The sequence below is a fragment of the Limanda limanda genome, chromosome 22, assembly GCF_963576545.1.
Source record: "Limanda limanda chromosome 22, fLimLim1.1, whole genome shotgun sequence".
Lineage (NCBI taxonomy): Eukaryota > Metazoa > Chordata > Actinopteri > Pleuronectiformes > Pleuronectidae > Limanda > Limanda limanda.
In genome coordinates this window covers 4,754,723-4,770,958 of record NC_083657.1, presented here as the reverse complement: position 1 = coordinate 4,770,958, position 16,236 = coordinate 4,754,723, and the positions used below count along the sequence as shown (strand labels likewise).

General features: G+C 42.1%; 1 protein-coding gene across 7 annotated transcripts; it reads left to right on the top strand.

The window, feature by feature from the left end:
• The first annotated feature begins 1,747 nt into the window (after nt 1–1,747).
• On the top strand, nt 1,748–15,975 carry cfi (complement factor I). Of its 7 annotated transcripts, none has more exons than XM_061095665.1 (18): nt 1,754–2,009; nt 2,447–2,592; nt 2,692–2,845; nt 3,019–3,082; nt 3,180–3,342; nt 3,429–3,631; nt 3,789–3,893; nt 4,022–4,135; nt 4,308–4,337; nt 12,337–12,366; nt 12,450–12,470; nt 12,581–12,723; nt 12,823–12,926; nt 14,717–14,821; nt 14,897–15,072; nt 15,249–15,350; nt 15,484–15,632; nt 15,719–15,975. In XM_061095665.1, exons 1-18 carry the CDS (start codon nt 1,932–1,934, stop codon nt 15,785–15,787), a joined length of 1,956 nt encoding a protein of 651 aa, XP_060951648.1. In that variant the 5' UTR covers nt 1,754–1,931; the 3' UTR covers nt 15,788–15,975. The 7 variants fall into 7 exon arrangements, with proteins under 7 accessions (XP_060951653.1, XP_060951648.1, XP_060951649.1 ...); XM_061095666.1 differs by lacking the exons at nt 12,337–12,366; nt 12,450–12,470; nt 12,581–12,723; nt 12,823–12,926 and adding exons at nt 4,926–4,955; nt 5,039–5,059; nt 5,170–5,312; nt 5,406–5,509 and having other exon boundaries at nt 1,755–2,009; XM_061095664.1 differs by lacking the exons at nt 12,337–12,366; nt 12,450–12,470; nt 12,581–12,723; ... (4 more) ...; nt 15,484–15,632; nt 15,719–15,975 and adding exons at nt 4,926–4,955; nt 5,039–5,059; nt 5,170–5,312; ... (4 more) ...; nt 7,766–7,914; nt 8,001–8,272 and having other exon boundaries at nt 1,767–2,009.
• Nucleotides 15,976–16,236: the final 261 nt, after the last annotated feature.

Here is a 16,236-nt window from a genome sequence, read left to right as displayed (position 1 = left end):
CTCCTGGAGAGGAACACATGTTATCGATTAACCTCTTTAATCATTAGAAATAGGTGATCAGTATCCTGTCTTCTGCTCTGTCTCAGGCCACTTGAGTGAAACATCTGTATTCAAAGATCTCTTATCAATGTTTTACAACCCACTCACATCCCCTGTCATGTGACGTCATTGCTAGGTGACCATGTGAGTGAGGAAGTTATATAACATCAGTTGCTTGAGCAACACTCTGATATGTAAGGGAATCCATTTGCTCATCTTTCTATACATTAAAGTTGTTCGTTCCATAAATCAATGCCCAAATGGTAAAATTGCCACCACACTTTTATCATCTTTAGTTTGAGAAATTCATATCCAGCAGTTTATTAACGTGATAAGTTGTCGTTTTGTGTTGTTGTAGTTTTTCTTGTGGATTAATGTGCAATGTGCTCGTTCCCTTATCTCACCACCGTGGACACACAAACGCACATTGATTCATCTTGTTGATCTTGTGTGTTGTCCAGTGACATGAGCCAACAACAACACAGAACTTCAATGAATAAAAAATTAAGTGTTATTTATTTTAAATGTTGTATTTTCTATTTATTTATTTTTAAGTTTCTTGATGTGACTTCTTTCATTTTATTAAAGGGGAATACAAGTTGACAAAACAGAAGATGTAGATGCAAATTCAAATGTAAACAAATAACAGAAGTTGAGAATAATGATGGTCGATAAATCAAAACAAGTATAATATTTTAAAAAAGGCAATAAACAGGCAAGAACATTTAAAGTGCGTGGAAAATAAAATAAACTTTTGTATAAATATTAACTTCTTGTTTGCCTCTGAGGAGAAGTCAAGGTCGTGGTTAGAGTCAATACAATGTGGTTCCCAAACTAGCTGTGGGAACATTTGGAGGGTCACTGACTCTAAGAGGGGGCCACAATGTCCAAAATCCAATTTGTGTGTTTTAGCCATATTCGTTACAGAAGACAGAAAATGTTTGTTATATTTAAAATTAATAAATGTTGCTAAAGTGAGAGATTAGCAGCATCAGGGGGCATTTGGGGTCAGAGGCTGAAAGGTTTGAGAACACCTGACCCAACAGAGCTTCCCCATTTAATTCAACATCATTGCTTTTAGATTTTGTAGTAGAAAATTAACTCAGCAAGGTTGAAAAAGTATTTTGTATTCGGACAGTAAGTGTTTGAAGCTTCTCAAGAGACTTTTATGACTTTTATTTACATACAACAGATGTTTGATGACTTGAGTTGTTTTATGCTCGGAACTGTTAATGACGTCAATACAGTGAGACCTTTTGCGACTTAATTACCCATCAAAGGAAGGAGTGTATCTCTTCTTATCACCTCATGAAACACATGTGAATCAGCTGTTATGTTTAGTTTCCTGTCCTTCCTCCACATATGGAACCTGTCTTGATTGGATCAGAGAGACAGCCCTTTCCCCTGGTATATAAGATCTGTGTATCTGACTGTTCTGCATCTTCACTCTGAGTTCCTTGGGACTCCCTGTGTTGATCCTTTCTGCAGAAAGCCCCTTATTAAATACACGTAGATAACTTTGTTGTTTCCAGCCTCTTGTATCTCCAGATTTCCATCACAATTTCTAAACTTGAAAAGCCCGAAAACTGATGAGTTGGTTCCTAATATCGCAGGAAATCCAAAAAACAGACGTCCGAACTTCGACCTTCAGTAGTGGCTCCGCCCACGTGTACCGTATGTGTTTGAGTTGTTACAGGAATCTGGGTTTTCCACCGCGTTGTTTACGGATCACGATCAGCTGAGTCAGAGTCTGAACTTATTGATGAGACAAGCTAATGATTGACGACAACAGAAGAGATAATCAGGTCGTCGGCTGAGCAGAGAAACTGTTTCTGTGTCTGCGTCACAGATGTTGGTCTTTATTTTCAACATTTCTAAGAAAACATTTTTGAATGAAGCTGAAGTTGATCATGAGATCAGTCGGCGTTTCTCTTCTCTCGCTGTTTCTTCTCGTCATCAAATCTGAAACTGTGAGTAAAACAATTTTAAATCTGATTCTCCAGTTATTTCTATTTGATATTGTTTAGAGCAGAAGAAACTGGAAGGTGGAATGCTGTTGTTTCTAAATACAGTGAATTATAGTTTTTATAGTAACATGTTCATTATACTGAAGTGGAAAAAGAAGTACTGCGACCTTTTACTAAAGTAACAGTAGAATATAGAGTGTTACTCATATGTATTTTATCATTGCATTATGATTATTGATTTATAGAATTATAATTTAGACATCACTGCTACACTTGAGGGTCATTGCATTTAATGTTGTACCCGTTTAAAAACCTTTTAAACTGATCTTACTAATGACACCATTAATAAATGAATGAAAAGTGTCTTTAAATATGATCTTTGAAGTTGGATGACTGTTGTTGCTGTGTATGATGTGCTGGTGTCGTCACTTCTCCTCCAGTGGCAGGAGCAGATCCCACAGAAACATCAGCTCCCAAAGACCCCTGAGGTCACCAGCACCCCCCCGCCGACACCAACCCCGACCCCGAAAACTGCTGAGGAAAAAAAAGACGAGTTCCTGGGTTCACCTGAGTGTCTGAAGAAGAAGTCAGTAACCGACAACCTGAGCCTCTTTCGTTGGTAATAGATTCTCTGTGATGACGTGTGTGAATAAACTCAGATTGTTGGCGTGTGTGTGTTCACCAGGTTGACTCGTGCATCATGTGACCTGGTGTTCTGTCCTCCGTGGGAGCGGTGCATCGAAGGACAGTGCTCCTGTAAACCTCCGTATCTGTGTCCCACTGACGACCTGAAACCGGTTTGTGGTCGAGACTACAGGACGTACCGCTCCTACTGCCAGGTTCGAACCCACTGTTCCACAGGGACGGAAACCAGTTTAGATTTAGATCATGTTTATAGTTTTCTATACATTCAATTCATAAATGAAGTGTATTTATCAAAGTTTATCTCCACCTGATCGTCTTCATATATATTCGCTGATTGTCTTTAATAACAATAACAATCTTTTCCCAGGTGATGGCGGTCTCTTGTCGGACTAAGAGACCTACCATGTCTCACTTTGGTGACAATTGTGAAGGTTCGCTCCAACAGACCAATGTGTCACATATTTTTCATATAAGTTGTTTTTATGTTTTAAGTGAACTTCACCGTTGTCTTTCTCTCTTTTGACACAGAGAATATTCTGGGGATCCGGACTCTGATGGATTCTGAGACCGGAGTCGTCAGCGTCTCGGTTCCGGACAAAAACCAAACAGGTGTTGAGAAGCACCTGATCTGTAAGAAGCTGTGGGACATGGCGACAGCTAACGTGGCCTGCAAAGAACATGGGAATCCACTGTGAGAGGAGACATGTATTTATATAACACACATGTATAGTGAGATGTGAGTGAGGAACATGGATTAACGACACTTCTCGTGAACAGGGGCGCGGCGGTCGCTGGCTACGTCTCTTACTCCTCCCTGACGACTGACCATCCAGACAAACAGTTCCCAGACACCTGTGTCAGCATCCGTTGCCAAGGTTACGAGAAATCCCTGGCCGAGTGTGTCATCTACGACGACATGGAGATCGGCAACAGGCGGGTCGCCACGGCAACGTGTTATAACGCGTCACTGGCCCTGACAGGTCAGGGTGGATGGATGGATGGATGGATGGATGGATGGATGGATGGATGGATGGATGGATGGATGGATGGATGGATGGATGGATGGATGGATGGATGGATGGATGGATGGATGGATGGATAAACAGTTTTCTGAACTTTCGTGTTTGTTCATTTCAGGAGACTGCGGCTTCACGTGTGCAAACAGCAAGTGTGTTCTTCTGAACCAGACATGTGATGGAGTGGATGACTGTGGCGACCGCAGTGATGAAATGTGCTGCAAAGGTAACACACATATACACACACACACACACACACACACACACACACACACACACACACACACACACACACACACACATATACACACACACACACACACACACACACAGGTAATAACCCTGTATTGTCAGGTTGCAGGAGCGGTGGTTTGCTGTGTAAGACGGGTGTGTGTCTTCATAAAGATTCTGTCCATGACGGACACGTCGACTGTCTGGACGGTGAAGACGAATCGCCCAAACACACCAGTGAGTTACACACACTCTAACACTGACAGTTTAAACTACATAATGTTTTGACGTTTTTTATGTGGTTGAATTATGAAGTCCAGTAATAAAAATACTTCTACTAGATTGTAAATGTACCAACTGTACGACATGCCAGAGCTCTGATGTGTTGAAGTGTTTTTACTTTCCACAGGATCAAGCAAGACAGGACCCAGCAACACAGGTACAGTGAGGACGGATGGGAACTCAGCGCTTGGTGCAAATGGTTGTTGTTGTTGATTAGATTTGTTTTTCTCCTTATTTCAGATTGTTCCTAATACAAAGCTAAACCTAACTTATTAAGGTGCAGGATGAATAATTAAAAATAATAATGATTATTTGGTATATTTAGCCAAGAACATATTGATATTTGCTAACCTAGCTAACACTATAGCCTGAAGTGTTTCAACCACTATGAGAAATATATATTTTTAAAGGTACTCAAAGTATATTGCTGCTGTATTTAAGTACAGGGTAGTATTTCGTAATAATAATAATAATGGATCTTTTTAAATATATATTTATAAAAAATAGGGATATAGTTTAGATTGTTTTATTTCACCACATCTTTAATAAAGTCCAAATGATGACAACAGAAAAAATCACTGTAAACAAACAAAGCCCCTGTGTACATGAACTCCTGCACACACACGTTTTTTATGTGGTTGAATTATGAAGTCCAGTAATAAAAATACTTTTACTAGACTGTAAATGTACCAACTGTACGACATGCCAGAACTCTGATGAGTTGAAGTGTTTCTACTTTCCACAGGATCAAACAAGCGAGGACCCAGCAACTCAGGTACAGTGAGGACAGATTGGAACTCAGCGCTCGGTGCAAATGGTTGTTGTTGTTGATTAGATTTGTTTTTCTCCTTATTTCAGATTGGATCTCTCCTCATGATGGTACGTTAACCGTGAAGCTTTCACAACTTTATTCACAGAGCTGATATTATACTTCATGGCTTTATAAATAAGTGGATGGATGGATTCTAAACTGATCTCTTCGTGCATAGAGATCAAATCCAGCCGATCGCAGCTGGAGTCCAAGTTAGAGTGTGGGATTCCCAACGCGACCACGGTGGACGACGAGGAGGTGGAGGAGCGAGGGCGGGGCCGCCGTGTCAAAAGAGTGGTGGGAGGAGTCCCGGCAAGACCGGTCAGTCAGAAACACTGCTGCCTGTTTAACTGTATATACACACTCAGTTATTAATAACAGTTTATATAAACCGGTGTGTGTGTGTGTGTACAGACTCAGATCCAGTGGCAGGTCGCTCTGGAGGAGAACAAGAAGATCGACTGTGGTGGAGCGTACATCGGGGGCTGCTGGGTAATCACCGCTGCTCACTGCGTCAGGTAAAAGAGGACGTGTTAGCATTAGCATGAAATATTAGCATCCTGATTGTCGGAGAGTTCAGGAAAGTTTCCTCTTCTCACATTTAAATATAAAATCTTTTGTGCACAAGATATTCCCTTTGCACACGATGAATATCATGTGGGAACAATGTTTGTGCATCAGCAGATGATTCCTGCCGATGACGACCACTTGTCTACGTAATTTATCTTATGCGAACAAAATAAAACAGATTTCACCTATTGGGAGATTGGGGCTCTGTAAGTATATGGCCATGGATTCAGTGAATTGCATTCTGGGATACGATTTGTTGTTTTAGCCTAATGTGTAAAATTAAGTTTAATTCATGGCTAACAAGTGCTACCATTGGACGTTCAAACAACTGTCACTTCATATTGTTATTTTAGGCAGAATATGTTTTTTCAAAGTGAGTTTAAGGTTGAATCTTCCTCAGATTTACACTTTAAGGACTGATTTACTTTAAAAGACATATTCTCCAGTCAGTCGTGCTAGTAATTGTCTCTTCATCAGACCCAACCCGCTGGCTTTCAATATCAAGTTTTCTCTCTGGAAGAAATCGGGAGCTCAGAACACGACGGACATAGTTCCTGTTGAAGATATTCTCATCCACCCCAGGTACGAATCTTTCTCTCTGTACAGTCGTCATTCAAACTTAAACGTTGACCGAACACACTGGTGACTTTTTAACAGGTACAACGCCGGAACGTACGAGAACGACATTGCTCTTGTGAAGCTGACGATGCTTCCATTCGAGGACAGATGTTTCGTGGCGAATCCGGCCGTCAGCGCCGTCTGCGTTCCCTGGTCCACGCAACTTTTCCAGCCCAACCACACCTGCAGCATCTCGGGATGGGGACGAACCAAAGGTCTGTACGTTAATGTTCGGCTGTGACGTCAAAGGTTAAGAAAATAACTGTAACTTAACTGTAAGCTAGGACCTAAAGCAGGGGTGTCCAAACTACGGCCCGAGGGCCAACTGCGGCCCGCCATCCATTTTTATATAATATATTTAAAAAAAAATAAAAACAATTTAGTTGCGCTTAAATGGCACTTACTTAAAGCACTTTGTTGTGCTTTATTTTTGAAGAAATTGTACTTTCTTGATTCTTGTTGTTCTGGGTTTGTACCCTCGGTGTTGATGCACTGAAGGCCGGCACATGCTTCTACGTTTTCAGAGACACGCAAGAAGGGGTACACAAGCACGCAAGAGCCCCTGGCGTGCTTGTGTACCCCTTCTTGCGTGCTTGCATGCATCGCCCAATTTTTGTAACTATACAACAAAGCTACGCAAGCCTCACGCAGCCCGCGAGGCTGTGATTGGTCCGCTAACTACATCCTTTCCGGAGTCACATTTCAGGTTTCATGCCCCATAATACCTGCAGAAACCACGGAAGATTTAGAAGAACCAATATGGACCAAATAGAAGAGCGTTTGGCAGAAGAGATCTGAAAGTATGACCACTTGAATAACCAGTTACTGATGGAATACAAGGACACGAAGATGACCTGCAATTACTTGAAGGAGATCTCGGTTTGCATGTCGACGAGTGTACAAAGCTGTGGAGAAAGACCAGGGACAAATTTGTCCTCCAGAAAAAGTAATAAAGTAATAAACAGTCAACGGTGACAGCCACATAAAAAGAAGGTGTCTCTAAGGTCGTCTTCGACAAAAACGTTACTCCACCTAGTGTTCTGGCAGTGAATTGCTTTGCTGACTTGTCAGCTGTCACTCAGAACGCCGCCACGCCCCCCCGCCCTGAGCGACTCGGTTGAGTCGCACTGTCAACACTCCGCTCCAGGCCAGGGGGGCGTGGCGGAGTGAGTGGCCCAGTCCTTCATATTTTTTTCTATATGTGGCCCTCTGGAAAAAAAGTTTGGACACCCCTGACCTAAAGAAAGACAACATGTTGGATCATTTCTTGAGTCAGACTGAATGTCGTTAAGTGAGTTAAGTTATTTTAATTATTGATCATGTTGGATTTTTGTAACGTTTGTGTGCAGATGGTCGAGCCGCTCAGGTTTTGCTCTGGGCCAACGTGTCGCTCATCGACGACTGTCAGAGATTCTACAAAGATCGATTCAAGCCAGGAATGATGTGTGCAGGTGAGTGTGGGCGTCATCAGTGACCTGACAACACTCACACAGTTTATAATGGTGTGTGTGTGTGTGTGCGTGTGTGTGTGTGTGTGTGTGTGTGTCTGTGTGTGTGTGTGTGTGTGTGTGTGTGTGTGTGTGCAGGGGACCTGGACGGCAGCGTGGACTCCTGTCAGGGCGACAGCGGCGGTCCTCTGGTCTGTGAAGATGAACTTGGTCGCTCTTACCTGTGGGGCATCGTCAGCTGGGGGGACAAGTGTGGTCACGCTGGATTCCCTGGAGTTTATACACAAGTAATATATAACAAAAAATCTATACACTGAAAAAACATACACAACCTAAATGTGTCCTTAACATGAAATTCTTTCATCTCTGCCAGGTCGCTCATTACTTTGAATGGATCAGAAGTAACACAGGTTGGCCGACAGTCACCAGGTTTAACTCCTGATGAAGAGGACCCCCCCCCCCCCACACACACACACACACGTTGCTTTTCTTTCTGATTGTAACCTGACCGCAGCTTGTGTGATTAGAGACACTGTGACACCGTGATTAAAACTTGAATTGTTCAAAGTGTTTTCATTTTCAAACGATCACATACCTAAAATTGTCAAACACAATAAGACAGAATAAACGTTTCTTCTTAAGGAATGTACCGGGGAGTTAAATACTTGCATAGTGTCCAATGAAATACCTGTAATATTTATATTAATACTCCTTTAAAATAGCTTCCTGTTTCTTTGGCTGTTCTTACTCAAAGCTAAACTTTACTTATTTAGGTGCAGGATGAACAGTTCATAATAATAATGATTATTTGAAACAATTTTTTTTATTTCATCCCATCTTTGATAAACTTTACTGGACGTATTGGTAATAATAAACAATCCCACGCAAGAAAATACCGGTAAAAAATATATTTTCCTGTTTCTATGGCGAAGAACAAATACAATAGCCTGAAATGTTTGTTAAGATGATTGTCATCCAACAAGATGGAGATAAAAACGATTTAAAGATTGATTTTTCGTCACACCGTGTGACTGTGGCGTGAAGTCAAAGTTTGATGAAACGCCATCAATACACAAGGTTCTGTATCTCGGACATATTTGGTCCAATCGAGTCCAAACTAGACATGTAAGACGAGAGACCCGGCCTGATGACATCTACACAGAAATTACGACTTGAAATCACAGCGCCCCCTGGTGGCAGCAGGAAATGTTTTATTTTTTGCATGTCTTACACTTGGATGTATTCTTCCTCATCCACTGACCTCAACCATGTCAACTGTATCAAATGGGTCTCAAAACATTGATAGTGTAGGAATAAGATTACTGTGACTTTTCATCAAACGCAATATTAATGGCTTGGCATTAAAGTTCATTTACACACCGTGAAACACGAAATTGCTGTAACTTCTGTGTTCATGGTTCTATCTCACTCAAAGGTCGTGGTTAGAGTCAATACAATGTGGTTCCCAAACTAGGGGTCGGGCTCCTGTGGGGGTTCACAACACTCAGAGAGGGGGCCACAATGTCCAAAAATCTATTAGTTGGTTCCTCATTTTTCGCAGGAAATCTAAAAAACAGACGTCCGAACCTCGACCTAGTAGTGGCTCCGCCCACGTGTACCGTATGTGTTTGAGTTGTTACAGGAATCTGGGTTTTCCACCGAGTCGTTTACGGATCACGATCACCTGAGTCAGAGTCTGAACTTATTGACGAGCTAATGATTGACGACAACCGAAGAGATAATCAGGTCGTCGGCTGAACAGAGAAACTGTTTCTGTGTCTGCGTCACAGATGTTGGTCTTTATTTTTAACATTTCTGAGAAAACCTTTTTGATCGAAGCTGAAGTCGATCATGAGATCAGTCGGAGTTTCTCTTCTCTCGCTGTTTCTTCTCGTCATCAAATCTGAAACTGTGAGTAAAACCATTTTAAATCTGATTCTCCAGTTATTTCTATTTGAGATTGTTTAGAGCAGAAGAAACTGGAAGGTGGAATGCTGTTGTTGCTTAATACAGCGAATTATAGTATTTATAATAACATGAACATTATACTCCAGTGGAAAAATAAGTACTGCGACCTTTTACTAAAGTAACAGTAGAATAAAGAGTGTCTGGACCACGTTCATGTGGTCCAAAAAATAAGAAAAACATCCCAAGAGGAAGAATGTATATATCATTCTTGATCCATCAAGATGCGCAGTGTTTTTGTGGTGTTTATGTCTCTGTATATTGCTGATTGCCGTGCTGAGATTGTGATACCCAATGCAAATTTGACATTGATTTCTGACCTACTGTGCCTAACCTCTTAATAAAAATATAAAAAAAAAAAAAAGAATATAGAGTGTCACTCATATGTATTTTATCATTGCATTATGATTATTGATTTATATAATTATAATTTAGACATCACTGCTACACTTAGAGGTCATTGCATTTAATTTAAAATCCTTAAACTGATCTAACTAATGACACTTTTCATTAATAAATTAATGAAAAGTGTCTTTAAATATGATCTTTGCAGTTAGATGACTGTTGTTGCTGTGTATGATGTGCTGGTGTTGTCACTCAGATCGAGCAGATCCCACAGAAACCTCAGTTCTTTATCCCAACCACTCCTTAGGTTACCAGCGCCCCCCCGCCGACCCCAACCCCGACAGCTGTTGAGGAAAAAGAAGACGAGTTCCTGGGTTCACCTGAGTGTCTGGTGAAGAAGTCAGTAACCGACCATCTGAGCCTCTTCAGTTGGTTGCATGATTGTTTTTCCTCATTATGTATAAACTTTACATCTATACACACACATATATTGATAAATAGAAATGTATCTACTTAAGATAAACACTGAAGTGCCTGTGAAAGCATCATATCTAATAGATTCTCTGTGATGACGTGTGTGAATAAACTGTGTGATTGTTGGCGTGTGTGTGTTCACCAGGTTGACTCGTGCATCATGTGACCTGGTGTTCTGTCCTCCGTGGGAGCGGTGCATCCAAGGACAGTGCTCCTGTAAACCTCCGTATCTGTGTCCCACTGACGACGTGAAACCGGTTTGTGGTCGAGACCACCGGAAGTACCGCTCCTACTGCCAGGTTGGATCCCACTGTTCCACAGGGACGGAAACCAGTTTAGATTTAGATCATGTTTATAGTTTTCTATACATTCAACTCATGAATGAAGTGTATTTATCAAAGTTTATCTCCACCTGATCATCTTCATATATATTCGCTGATCGTCTTTAATAACAATAACAATCTTTTCCCAGGTGATGGCGGTCTCTTGTCGGACTAACAGACCTACCATGTCTTACTTTGGTGACAAATGTGAAGGTTTGCTCCAACAGACCAATGTGTCACATATTTGTCATATAAATTGTAGGGCTGGGCAAGTTAACTCGTTTCAATCGAGTTAACTCAAGTGATGAGTTAACTCGATTAATTATTTTATCTCGCATTAACTCAGGTTTGATTATTTATTGTTTTATTGTGAAAGTCAGGCTTTTATTTTGTGAAAGTCTGTTGCTGACTGCTGCAGAACAGGAAAAAAGAAAATAATTGGCGGATAAACAATCGAGTTAACTCATCACTTGAGTTAACTCGATTAAAACGAGTTAACTTGCCCAGCCCTAATAAATTGTTTATATGTTTTAAGTGAACTTCACCGTTGTCTTTCTCTCTTTTGACACAGAGAATCGTCTGGAGATCCGGACTGTGATCGATTCTGAGACCGGAGTCGTCAGCGTCTCGGTTCCAGACAAAAACCAAACAGGTGTTGAGAAGCACCTGATCTGTCGGAAGCTGTGGGACATGGCGACAGCTAACGTGGCCTGCAAAGAACATGGGAATCCACTGTGAGAGGAGACATGTATTTATATAACACACATGTATAGTGAGATGTGAGTGAGGAACATGGATTGACGACACTTCTCGTGAACAGGGGCGCGGCGGTCGCTGGCGCCGTCGTTTTCTCCTCCCTGACGACGGACCATCCAGGCAAACAGTTCCCAGACACCTGTGTCAGCATCCGTTGCCAAGGTTACGAGAAATCCCTGGCCGAGTGTGTCATCTACGACGGCATGGAGATCGGCAACAGGCGGGTCGCCACGGCAACGTGTTATAACGCGTCACAGGCCCTGACAGGTCAGGGTGGATGGATGGATGGATGGATGGATGGATGGATGGATGGATGGATGGATGGATGGATGGATGGATGGATGGATGGATGGATGGATGGATGGATGGATGGATGGATGGATGGATGGATGGATGGATGGATGGATAGTTTTCTGACTTTTCTTGTTTGTTAATTTCAGGAGACTGCGGCTTCACGTGTGCAAATAGCAAGTGTGTTCTTCTGAACCAGACATGTGATGGAGTCGACGACTGTGGCGACCGCAGTGATGAAATGTGCTGCAAAGGTAAGTACACACATGCACACACACGCACACACAGACACACACAAGTAATAACCCTGTATTGTCAGGTTGCAGGAGCGGTGGTTTGCTGTGTAAGACGGGTGTGTGTCTTCATAAAGATTCTGTCCATGATGGACACGTCGACTGTCTGGACGGTGAAGACGAATCGCCCAAACACACCAGTGAGTTGAACTATGAAGTGGTGGTTGAATTATGAAGTCCAGTAATAAAAATACTTCTACTAGACTGTAAACGTACGACATGCCAGAGCTCTGATGTGTTGAAGTGTTTTTACTTTGCACAGGATCAAACAAGCCAGGACTCAACAACACAGGTACAGTGAGGACGGATGGGAACTCAGCGCTCGGATCAAATGTTTGTTGTTGTTGATTAGATTTGTTTTTCTCTTTATTTCAGTTTGGATCTCTCCTCATGATGGTACGTTAACCGTGAAGCTTTCACAACTTTATTCACAGAGCAGATTTTATACTTCATGGCTTTATAAATAAGTGGATGGATGGATTTTAAACTGATCTCTTCGTGCGTAGAGATCAAATCCAGCCGATCGCAGCTGGAGTCCAAGTTAGAGTGTGGGATTCCCAACGCGACCACGGTGGACGACGAGTATGTGGAGGAGCGAGGGCGGGGCCGCCGCTTCAAGAGAGTGGTGGGAGGAGTCCCGGCAAGACCGGTCAGTCAGAAACACTGCTGCCTGTTTAACTGTATATACACACCCAGTTATTCATAACACTTTATATAAACCTGTGTGTATGTGTGTGTGTGTGTACAGACTCAGATCCAGTGGCAGGTCGCTCTGGACTACAACAGGGACATCGACTGTGGTGGAGCGTATATCGGGGGCTGCTGGGTAATCACCGCAGCTCACTGCATCAGGTAAAAGAGGACCTGTTAGCATTAGCATGAAATATTAGCATCCTGATTGTCGGAGAGTTCAGGAAGTTTCCTCTTCTCACATTTAAATATAAAATCTTCGCTTGTTTGATCTTTTGTGCACACGATGAATATCACGTGGGAACAATGTTTGTGCAGCAGCAAATGATTCCTGCCGATGATGACCACACGTCTGTTGTGCAATAATGTTTAAAAAGTGATACTATAGAATGGTGTGCCTTTAGGCATTCAATAAATTTGGTTGTCAAAAATAAAATATAAAACATTAATATTTAATTATTAATAATAAATCATAACTTTAGTTTGTCAAAGTTCTCTCGGGGCACCACCCTTCATAGAAGGGAAAAGATAGCCAATTTTTTGATTAAGATCAGTCTCATTTAGATCTAGTTCATTTAGAAATCTCAATATTTACTATTAAAGATTATATAATGAACAGTGAAGGTAATAGAGTTCTTGACAGTGTAGAGGTTGGCAAAATTCACTATTCAACATTAATGAAGGAACATTTTTAAAAGAAAACATTTATTATGAACATAATAAAGTATAAAAACACAAATTACTAAACTAAACGTACTAGCTAAATCAAAGGTGTGTGTGTGAGTGTGATTCAGAGTGTTCTCAAAATGGTGATTAACAGAGAGAGTCACACCTTCCTGTGGGCTCCTAAGATGGTAGCTCCTAAGATAGCAGCCCCCCCCCCTTTCTTCAAAAGTGGTTTTACAACATGTAGCGGGGGTCTGAGCTAATGAGGTGAGGAGATATGCATGTCTGTGTGGATGTTAAACAGATAACAAAAAGGGTCAGAGAAATCCTGTGAAGAGCGTATCTAACATTTAACTTTCATTTTACTTGTAACCACAATAACACAACACATATCAAACTTATAAACACCACACAGAATCAAATAAACAGTCTTGCTTAGTCTAGTATAATAATTAAGCCCAGTATGTTACCAGTCCTTGGAAAGGGAGAAAGTTGCTGTAGTTCAGTTAGCAGTTCGTCCTGCCGGTTGTGTGAAGTCTTCTGGCTCGTGCGGTTTCTGCTTTCGCGGTTCTGTTGAGCTGTGGGGCTCCGTGGCTTGTTCGAAGTCCTTACCTGCAGGACCGAGTTGCTGCGAGGAGTTGGCAGAGCTTGAAGGGCAAGGAGATTTCCTTGAGAAGGTGAGCTGGAAGCTTGAAATCTGACCTCCGGTTGTTGGATGGGAAGAGAAGATTTGCTGGAGCAGCCCGGCCCTCTCCTTGGCGTTGCAGGAGAGAAGGGTGGCCGTCTGCCTCATCGGTGTGTCGGTGGAGAAGAAATTGCTGGAGCAGCCTTCCGCCCTCAGAGGGATTGGAGAAAGAGAGAAAGAATTTGGAGGAGGCCTGCTCTTAAATATGCCCAGTGACCCCCAGGTCATGGGGCCAGATTGACCAATGGGAGATGACTTCTGTGGCTTTTAACACCTATGTGTGAAGATGTCCAGAACAGAAGGAACCTGTTGCCCCCTAGGAGACTAAGTTCCTTAACTGTCTCAGAACAATGGAACCTGTGGCATCTTGGGAGATTGAGTTCGCTCCAGCACATGCGGCATGTTTGTTCAAAGCTTTGACCACACACGTAGGCCGAAAGGAGGCCTTTGGTTTGCACAAAGACATTGCCCAACACTTCATATTGTTATTTTAGGAAAAATGTGTTTTTTCTAAGTGAGTTTAAGGTTCAGAATTTTCTTCAGATTTACTTTAAAAGACATATTCTTCAGTCAGTCGTGCTAGTAATCGTCTCTTCATCAGACCCAACCCGCTGGTGTTCAATATCAAGTTTTCTCTCTGGATGAAATTGAGAGCTCAGGACACTACGACAATTATTCCTGTTGAAGATATTCGCATCCACCCCAGGTACAAATCTTTCTCTCTGTACAGTCGTCATTCAAACCTAAACGTTGACCGAACACACTGGTGACTTTTTAACAGGTACAACGCCGGAACATACGAGAACGACATTGCTCTTGTGAAGCTGAAGAAGCTTCCATTCGAGGACACATGTTTCGTGGAGAATCCGGCCATCAGCGCCGTCTGCGTTCCCTGGTCCGTGCAACTTTTCCAGCCCAACCACACCTGCAGCATCTCGGGATGGGGACGAACCGAAGGTCTGTACGTTACTGTTCGGCTGTGACGTCAAAGGTTAAGAACTGTTGCTTAACCGTAAGCTCGGACCAAAAGAAAGACAACATCGTGGATCATTTCTTGAGTCAGACTGAATGTCGTTAAGTGAGACAAGTTTTTTTAATTATTGATCGTGTTGAATTGTAACGTTTGTGTGCAGATGGTCGAGACTCTCCAGTTTTGCTCTGGGCCAACGTGTCGCTCATCGACGACTGTCAGAGATTCTACAAAGATCGATTCAAGCCAGGAATGATGTGTGCAGGTGAGTGTGGGAGACATCAGTGACCTGACAACACTCACACAGTTTATAATGGTGTGTGTGTGTGTGTGTGTCTGTGTGTGTCTGTGTGTGTGTGTTTGTGTGTTTGTGTGCGTGTGTGTGTGTGTGTGTGCAGGTAACCTGGACGGCAGCGTGGACTCCTGTCAGGGCGACAGCGGTGGTCCTCTGGTCTGTGAAGATGAACTGGGTCGCTCTTACCTGTGGGGCATCGTCAGCCGGAGGGACAAGTGTGGTCAGCCTGGATTCCCTGGAGTTTATACACAAGTAATATATAACAAAAAATCTATACACTGAAAAAACATACACAACCTTAATGTGTCATTAACATGAAATTCTTTCATCTCCGCCAGGTCGCTCATTACTTTGAATGGATCAGAAGTAACACAGGTTGGCCGACAGTCACCAGGTTTAACTCCTGATGAAGAGGACCCCCCCCACACACACACGTTGCTTTTCTGATTTCAACCTGACCGCAGCTTGTGTGATTACAGACACTGTGACACTGTGATTAAAACTTGAATTGTTCAAAGTGTTTTCATTTTCAAACGATCACATACCTAAAATTGTGAAACACAATAAGACAGAATAAACGTTTCTTCTTAAGGAATGTACTGGGGGGTTAAATACTTGCATTGTGTCAAATGAAATACCTGTAATATTTATTATTATACACCTTTAAAATAGCGTCCTGTTTCTATGGCGAGGAACATATTAATATTTGCTAACCTAGCTAACACAATAGCCTTAAATGTTTCAACAACTATGAGAAGTATATATTTTTAAAGGTACTCAAAGTATATTGCTGCTGTATTTAAGTACAGGGGATGATACGTAATAACACTAATAATGGATCTTTTAAAATATATAT

Coding starts and splice junctions, on each gene's coding strand:
- cfi (XM_061095665.1), top strand. CDS start 1,932: ATGAAGCTGAAGTTGATCATGAGATCAGTCGGCGTTTCTCTTCTCTCG. Junction 4,338..12,336: donor GACAGGACCCAGCAACACAG/GTACAGTGAGGA, acceptor TACTTTGCACAG/GATCAAACAAGCCAGGACTC. Junction 14,822..14,896: donor GATATTCGCATCCACCCCAG/GTACAAATCTTT, acceptor ACTTTTTAACAG/GTACAACGCCGGAACATACG.